This window comes from Molossus molossus, unplaced genomic scaffold, assembly GCF_014108415.1.
Source record: "Molossus molossus isolate mMolMol1 unplaced genomic scaffold, mMolMol1.p scaffold_m16_p_1, whole genome shotgun sequence".
NCBI classification, from domain to species: Eukaryota; Metazoa; Chordata; class Mammalia; order Chiroptera; family Molossidae; genus Molossus; species Molossus molossus.
This window is the reverse complement of record NW_023425344.1, coordinates 190,032,940-190,042,065: the sequence shown is the minus strand read 5'-3', so window position 1 is coordinate 190,042,065 and position 9,126 is coordinate 190,032,940. Positions and strand designations below refer to the sequence as shown.

At 38.2% G+C, this 9,126-nt stretch overlaps 1 protein-coding gene across 2 annotated transcripts in view; it reads right to left on the bottom strand.

Moving 5' to 3' along the window:
* Positions 1-948: 948 nt before the first annotated feature.
* Positions 949-9,126, bottom strand: part of MAPK6 (mitogen-activated protein kinase 6) — a 51,451-nt gene continuing 43,273 nt past the window's right edge. For both annotated transcript variants that reach the window (XM_036270796.1, XM_036270804.1), the window contains exons 5-6: positions 8,458-8,659; positions 949-3,314 (exon numbers count right to left, since the gene is read on the bottom strand). In XM_036270796.1, coding sequence (XP_036126689.1) covers positions 2,213-3,314; positions 8,458-8,659 — 1,304 coding nt within the window. In that variant the 3' untranslated portion in view covers positions 949-2,212. The remainder of the gene's footprint in view (positions 3,315-8,457; positions 8,660-9,126) is intronic.

Below are 9,126 nucleotides of genomic sequence, written 5' to 3'. Positions count from 1 at the left end.
AAATTCACGTGACAATGACATTCATCCAGATAATATTTGCATTTTTTTAAAGCCTGTGAATACAGATGAAATCAATAAATAGGTCTTGGGCAGGAAGTAGTTCAGGCATTAACAGAACTGGCTTTGTACAAAACAAAATGGAAGATATACACAAAAGTGAGATTTAAAAAAGATTGGTTTTATATTTGGATAGGTAAAAGGATAAGTTTTTGAGGAAAGGAAAGATGTACTGTAAAACAAATGTTTATTTTTATTATTTTTTAATCCTCAACTGAGGATATTTTTCCATTTATCATCAGATAGAGTGGGAAGGAGAGAGAGAAACATCGACATGAGAGGGACACATTGACTGGTTGCCTTCCCGCACGACCCCAACCAGGGTCAGGGATGAAGAGCAACCGAGGTATGTGACTCGAACCCATGATTCACTAGTCCTTAGGCCGACCCTCTAGTGCTGAGTCAAACTGGCCAGGGTTAAAACAAATACGTTAAAGGTGGTTCCTCTGACTATGTAGCTCAAAGCTTCTATACATGTCTTAATTTTTGAAATAGATAAGTCATGTGCCATATAACGTTTCTGTAACGACAGACCACGTGTAAGACATTGGTATACCACACAGCCTGGGTGTGTAGTAGGCTATAACATCTAGGTTTGTGTAATGGAACTCTATGATGGTTGTACAACAAAATCACCTAACAATGCATTTCTCAGAACATATCCCTATCATTAAGCTACATCTGACTATAGAAAGCCTAATTCCACTTAATTATGTGACGGTAAGTCAACAAGAGATTTTTGTGTGAATTCTTTTAAGCCTTTTAGGTCTAATATAGCTTAAACAATAGCTACAATTCAAAGATGCTCAAAAGTGGACTAGATAAAGATTCTGCTAGTAATTTTCATTCTAGCAAGTAATTTTAATTACCTAAAGAGTTATACAAGAGCCATATTTGCTGGCCATGTTTTATTTGTCCTTTTTCTCCAAACAGGATAACCAAAGATACAGACAGTATGCAATAAAATAAAATGGATGAAACAAATTCTAAAAGACTGCAATGCCACATGCTACATTTAACCTAATTTTATTCATGCTTGCCTTGGGAGGGGGGATAGATCATTCAGTAAAAACATACAGTAAAAACAAAATATGTCTTATCATGTACAACTTTTAAACTACAATAATGATGTACCTTAATTACTTCCATGCACACAAGTCTAACATTACAGTTGGTTTCTTTTTTAAAAAATAAACACAATTAAGACTTCTAGGAGCATTTTATAATAAAGTAATTCCTAATTTTTCTTTGTAGATAGATCAAGCACCTCCAAAATACAAATTCCTATACACAGTGAGCACTTTACTTAAAATGAATACTTAAGTAAATTAAGTATGGGGACAGCCTTAGGATAAGCTGACATTATATATTCAGCTAAGTAGGCAACAAACCATAGTGCCAAATGGAAAAAGTGTATTTGTAAATAAATTTCAAAAACTAAGTTAACTTTTTATAATTAAATACAGAAAATATACTGATTTGCTAAAATAAATAAGATGTGATGTAGTAACACTTCACTATAAAGAATGCATACCAGAACATTTATAAATGGTGAGTGAATCTTATTAAGAATAGTTTACTACAATAAATGCTGGCTAAATAGAAGTGCATATTGTGAAGCACTATGGGTGGTATATGTTTTGCCACATACTTTTGTTACCTTGAGGTAGATAACACATGTGTACCAAATTCGGCATTCATTTTCAGTTGCTGCTGGTATCATGTGTTTTAAGAAATGTGTACAGTATGAAAAACTTGAAAATACTCATGAATGAAAAATGTTTTAGGAAAAAAATAGATATTTTCATGCAATTATGTACAGTCTCACTGTGTAAATTTCAAGGCAAGATTTTTGTTTCCTGTAAAAGAGATCATTGTTCTATGAGAGAATGTTTACTTGTCTTAGTGCATTTCTTTTGTCTCCTCCTGCATTGCATTATTTTGCTCTATTCTTTACTTTTGTGTGCAAACGACATGCCAGTTAAAATGAAAACCATCTCACATGTAGAAAAAAAGTCTGGATTTTAAAAACCAAGAATAAAATCCTTTCTAAATGAAACCATCTGATTCAAGTAAAAAAATGACTTAAACACCAGTAATAAAAAAGACAAACACATTTCATGAAGAATACAAAGAGAAATGTCTGCTGAGTGTTTTAGTTCAGATGTTTCAGAATGCTGCTGTATGTTTTATGAGGAATCTGAGGGGAAGATTTCATAGCAGAAGGTGTTAATGTGGCCTGTATTGACTTAAGTGGTGACCCAACTGGACTGTGAAATTGTGGGATGCCTATGGATTCAAGCTGCTTGTTAAAGAGGAACTCACCACTGTTATTCAGAAATCCTTCCTCATTTCCTCTCTCCCCAAGCTTCCCATCTTCTACAGGCTCAGTGTCTAGCATTTCAGTATCTTCTTTCCTACTAAAGAACTTGTCCAAGTAACTGGTGTAAGTGTTTTCCTTCTCAATTTGTTCATCCTTCCTTACCTCACAACAAAACTGATTTATGAGAAAACATTCCTCCCCACTACCCACAAACTGGCTATCCCAAGAAGATTGGTACAAGGCTTCTAATTGAGCCAAATTTGCCATTCCTTTTTCCTGTTTTTCTCGGCTTACTGACTTTGATATCAAACTTTTCAATTCTAGTTGGGACACTGAGCTATTCAAGTCATTTAATTTATCAACAACATCAGTAGGCTCATGTTGTGAACTAAGTTGAATAGTTCCTGCAATAAAGGAATCGAAGTCAAATCCCTGGTTCCTTTCCCTTTCTTTTTCAGCCAGTTGCTGTGATGCTTCCTCTAGAGCTATCTGGGCTTTAACCAATCCATTCCTTTCACATTTTGATTTGCCTTTCTTATCAGATTTTTCTTTGCTTTGTTCTTTCCAATTGGAAAGATCTATAATAAGCTTGGGTTCATAGTAATGGTTAACTTCACTCTCTCTCCAAACTAAGTTATCTAAATATGATGATGACCTCATTTTGTAGTTACAAGTATGGCTACACTCCAGATCACAATACTTGTTTTCATGATGATCTGAATACTGCCAACAAGGCTCAGTGGAGTAATTGGTATCAAAAGCAGGATCCTCCAAATACTTTTCACGATCTCCATCCAAATATTTTCGAGGATCAACTTGTACTTCTTCTTCATCAGTGACATCAGACAAAACTCTTGGGTCACGCTGAACTTCATCAATATCAAAGTTGTTATGTATAGGCCAATCATGCTCTGAAAACTGACAATCATGGTACCTGAAAAAAATCAAGACATTACTATTAATCCAGGTGTCTAATTTAATTTTCAAATTCACTGAGTACCTTTTATGTGAAAGCACTGTGATATAGGCCTATGAGGGGATAATAGAGTCTAAAGTAATAAGCCTTCCCTACCCTTGTTATCTTAAGAGATAGGTAAAATCTGTAAACATATAAAATATGAGGAAACATCTGGTAATTACCAATGAAGTATATAATAATCAAACTCTGAGTCCTCCATTCTTAAATAAGATCAAATATAATTTCACACTTATTTATTTCCTCTTTTCTCTATTCTTTTTTTTTTTCATCCTCATTCGAGGACATTTTTCCATTTTTTTTTGTTCAGATAGAGTGAGAAGGAGAGAGAGAGAGAAACATCGATGTGAAAGGGACACATCGAGTGGCTGCCACGCACACGACCCAACCAGGGCCGTGGACAAACTGCAACCAAGATACGTGCCCTTAGAGGGAACCAAACCGGGTCTCTCTGGACCGCAGGCTGACGCTCCAACCGCTGAACCAAACCGGCCAGGGCTTCTATTTTTTCATCCACCTTAAACACAACGGCAAGTAAACATCCAAATGGCTGGCATATCAATAGTTTAATTCCAACAGTTTACACAGAGACAAAAAACACTTTATGGCCACAAAATGCAGATCTCTAATCTCAATGAGGTCTCTTACAAATTTTTGCTCTAGTGGTAATAGGCAGACTAGAAAGAGAGGAAGGTTTCCTGGAACTCATCACCAGTGAAGAGAAAAAAGCCCTCTCCATGTATATGTGTTACTGAATGCAGTATCCTCCACTGACACATCACAGCAAAATGACCACACCATGCCCATGTAGACACATACATGACAACAGTTGGGGGGATGGGAAGGAGGGAGGAGAAAAGACATTAGATGTCTTAACTAAGTATGATAGAAAATGTAGATTGGGCCCTGGCCGGTTTGGCTCAGCGGTTAGAGCATCAGCCTGCGGTCCTGAGAGACCCGGGTTCAGTTCCCGCTAAGGGCATGTACCTTGGTTGCAGTTTGTCCCCGACCCTGGTCGGTCGTGCGGGTGGCGGCCACTCGATGTGTCCCTTTCACATCGATGTTTCTCTCTCTCTCTCTCTTCCTCTCTCTCCCTCCCACTCTACCTGAACAAAAAAAAAAAAAAAAATGTCCTCGGGTGAGGATAAAAAAAAAAAAAAAAAAAAAAAAAAAAAGAAAATGTAGATTGGGTCTGGCCAGTGTGGCTCAGTGGTTGAGCATCGACCCATGCACCAAGAGGTCACTGGTTTGATTCCCAGTCAGGGCACATGCCCAGGTTGTGGGCCAAATCCCCAATGAGGGGCATGCAGGAGGTGGCCAGTCGATGTTCTCTCTCACATTGGTGTTTCTATCTACCTCTCCCTTCCACTTCCTCTCTCTCTCAAATCAATCAAAGGAAAAAAAATTTTTTTAATGTAGAGATTGGAGTACATCTGGGTATGTATGGAAAAAACTGTATATCCATGGTAGAAATGGTCACATAGAAGAAAAAAAAATTATTTGGCAGATGTGTGTAAACATATTCACAAATACCTCCACGTTTTAGGAGGAAGAAAAATTCAATGAGTAAACAAACTAATTTCAACATTAACTACTACTTTATTTTTTTCCTAATCCTCACCCAAGGATATTTTTCCATTGATTTTTTTGAGAGGAGGGAAGGGAAAGGGGAAAGGAGAGAGAAAGACACGTTGATGTGAGAGATATATCGATCAGCTGCCTCCCGCAGGACCCCAAATGGGGCCAGGAATCAACCTACAACCCAGGTAGGTGCCCTTGAGCAGATCAAACCAGAGGCCTTTGGTCTGCAGGCCAATGCTCTAACCGCTGAGCCAAACCAGCCAGGGCATTAGCTATTTCTTTATTTTTTTTTTCCTGCTTAATATTTTTAATTTTTAAATCTTTATTGTTGGATGTAAAATGTATTACAGATGTTCCACATTTGTCCCCATTGACCCCCTTCTCCCCACTCCTGCCCCCCTCCCGTCTTTTCCCACACCATTGTCTGTGTCCATTGGTTATGCATATAAGTTCTTTGGTTTATTTCTTCCCACCCCCTCAACCCCTTTCCCTTTGAGGTTTGTCAGTCTAGCAATGAATTTGTACTTCTTAATCTCTTCACCTTTTTCACCCATTCCCCCAAACCCCCTCCCAACTGGCAACCAACAAAATGTTCTCTGTATTTATGAGAATGTTTCTGTTCTATCTGTTCATTTTGTTTGTAGATTCCATTGTCGATAGGTATGTATTCATTGCCATTTTGTTTGTTCATATATTTTATCTTTTTCTTCAAAAAGAGCCTTCATCATTTCATATAATAACAGTTTGGTGGTGATGAACTCCTTCAACTTTTTCTTGTCTGGGTAAGTTTTTATATGGCCATCAATTCTAAATGACAGCTTTGCAGGATAGAGTAATCTTGGTTGTAGGTTCTTGCTTTTCATCACTCTGAGTATTTCTTGCCACTCCCTTCTGGCCAGCAAAGTTTCTTTTGAGAAATCAGCTGACAGCCTAATGGGAACTCCCTTGTAGGTAACTAGCTGCCTTTCTCTTGCTGCTTTTAAGATTCTGTCTTGAACCATTTGCATTTTGATGATGATGTGTCTTGGTGTGGGCCTCTTGGGGTTCATCTTGTTTGGGACTCTCTGTGCTTCCTGGACTTGTATGTCTGTTTCCTTCATCAAGTTAGGAAAGTTTTCTGCCATTATTGTTTCAAACAGGTTTTCGATTTCTTGTTCTTGCTCTTCTCCTTCTGGCACCCCCAAGATGCGAATGTTGGCACGCTTGAAGTTGTCCCAGAGGCTCCTTACGCTATCCTCATTTTTTTGGATTCTTTTTTCTTTTTGCTGTTCTGATTGGGCATTTTTTGCTTCCTTATATTCCAAATCGATGGTTTCCTCCTTGGATTAACATACTCTATTATTGAAGCTGTGTAAATTATTCTTTATTTTAGTTAATGCCTCCTTCAATTCTAACTGTGCATCCATGATTTCTAACTGGTCCTTTTTTATGCTCTTGAGGCCCTCCCTAAGTTCACTGAGGTTCTCACTAAGTTCACTGAGCATCCTTATAAGCAGTATTTTGAACTCAGCATCTGTTAGGTTGCTTATCTCCATTTCGCTTAGTTCTTTTCTTGGGGTTTTGTTCTGTTCTTTCATTTGGGACCTGTTTCTTTGTCTCCTCATTTTGGCTGCCTCCCTGTGTTTGTTTCAGTGTATTACTTAATGAGAGATATGGGGCTCGCTGAGACCAGATGCTGCTCGTTTGAAAGAATTTAGGAAAAACCTGAAGCAGGATCCGAGACAGGCCAATCCTATGGTTAAGCAAGTGGCAACAGCTTGGGTGGCCTTGAAAGTGGGGCGGGGCGGGGCCTCAGGGAGTCAGCAGGGCGGAGCTACCAGTGTGAGCCAGGTTGCTGGAGTCCCAGATATGGCTTCCGTCTGCCGCCCCAGGGAAGGGCTCACCAAAGGAACAAAGGCCTCTGACAGCACATTTGTCCCGGAGAAAGCCCCCTCTCCAGCCCTCGCTCCAGTGCCAAACAGCTCAGTTCTTCCCTGTAGGTCTCTGGCGCCCCTCGAGCTGCCTCCCCTCCAAGCTTAGAGAGTCCGATAAGTCCGTGCGCGGGCCCTTTAAGGAGCTGCCTGGGGCTCCAGCCGCCTCAGCTTCCCTGAGCCTCAGTTCCTGCTGGTTTTTCCAGCCAGAAGTTATGGGGATTCTCTTCCTGGCACTGGAACCCTGAGCGGGGCACCTGGTGTGGGACGGGGACCCCTTACTCCTCAGGAAGGACCTTCTCAGCCGAGGTAGCCTCCTGATTTTTATCCGCCACACGTGGGTGTGGGACCAGCCCGTTGCGCGGTGCCGCCCCTCCTACCAGTCTGGATGTGGCTGCTGCTTTAATTCCGTAGTTGTAGGACTTCCATTCAGCTTGATTTCAGGCGGTTTTCAATGATGGTTGTTTTGTAATTTAGTTGTAACTTTGATGTGGTTGAGGGAGGACGCGATACCGTGTTTACCAACTCCACCATCTTGACCGGAAATCTCATTACCTATTTCTTTAACATTTAATTGGCAATCATTTTTCTTTTAACACAGAAATACATGAAATCCTGAAGTTTTTAAGATTGTCAGTAGTGATTCCCAAATCTGGCTAAATGTCAAAATCACCTGAAGATTTTAAATAATACCAATTCACTATTATATTTTACCAACCCACTTTGAAGCAGAATTATACCCAAACTTCTCTAGAAATTTAAAAGTCTTAAAAGGAGGCTGAGGGAAGAAATTATTTAACTAAAATGTATATTATCTATTTTGATGTTTTAGCCTGTTCAGATTAGAAAAGTTTCTTATATTATACTTAGTTAACATTCCAAAATAAATTTGTCATGAGAAAAAACATTTGAAAATAAATATCATAATTTATATCCTAAGACATAATGAGTTATATGTAAAAATGTGAGACACTTATGGAGATACCTTACTGCATAAGGTTGAGTCTTCACATTCAACATCTTTAAAAAAAATTGTGACATTCATAAAAGCAACTGCTGAGCCCTGGCCGGTTTGGCTCAGTCGTTGGAGTGCTGGACTGCGAGCCAGTAAGTCTCGGGTTTGGTTCTCACTAGGGGCGCGTGCCTCAATTGCAGTTTTTCCCCAGCCCCGGTTGAGGTTGTGCAGGTGGCAACCACTCAATGTGTCTCTCTCTTCCTCCCTCTCATTCTATCTGAAGATAAATGCAGAAATGTCCTCAAGTGGGGATAAAAAATAAAATAAAATAAATAAATAAATAAAATGAAATAAAAGCATTAGGTGAAAATGGTTTAGACTTTCCATATAATTGTATTAACTAAACATACCTTAATGGCTTAAATATGCTTCAAAGTAGCATTTAGCTTTTTCTATTATGTATATCATAACAAATAATTATTAAATATTTAAATTCCATAAAGGCTATTCAGAGATAAATTTAGCAGAAACTGAAAGAGACTTTTACTAAATTTTTTAAGAATTCTACATTGTGTTATATATAATGTAAAAATAAAATTCACTACATTATGATTTATTAAAAACACAGTATTTTTCTAATTTAGGATCAATTTACCTTTCCCAGTTATAAATGTGACTGTGAGTTTCATCCATAAGCAAAATATCATCAACTTCATCTTCAATATGAAAAGGATGACTGGAAATTGGCTCATCCGTTGGAAAAGAATATATGCTCATGTAAGGATGGGAAAGCGCTTCTTCTGCTGTCAACCGATCCATGGGGCTAAATGTCAAAATTTGTTCCAGGAAATCCAGTGCTGCAAAAGAAAGGAATAAAACTCCTTAACTATACTGAAGGTCTACCAACCCATAAAGGAAAAACAAAAAACAAAAAAAGACTACACAATTACAAGGTAATTTAAGTTTTATCAGAGAAATAAAACCAGCTTGCCTGATTATAGATTTTAAAGAAAAAACATCTATTCAATAAACATAGCAAAAATTTGAAATCTCATTTTATGGCCAGTTATAAAAGAAAAGGAATATATTAACTTGAACCATATGAAACTACCATTTTTGTCAGTAAAAATGGTCAAATAACAGCAATTTCATATGGATCAACCTAATATACAGGTCCTAATCTCAGCTCTGCAACTTGCTAACTTCACTGAACTGCTGGGTTACTTAAATTTGCTGAACTTCACTTTCTTCATGTTTAAAGTGGATATCAAGATATAAGGTGTAGAAATGTAAAAACATAGTATGCAGTGCTTAATAAAAACAC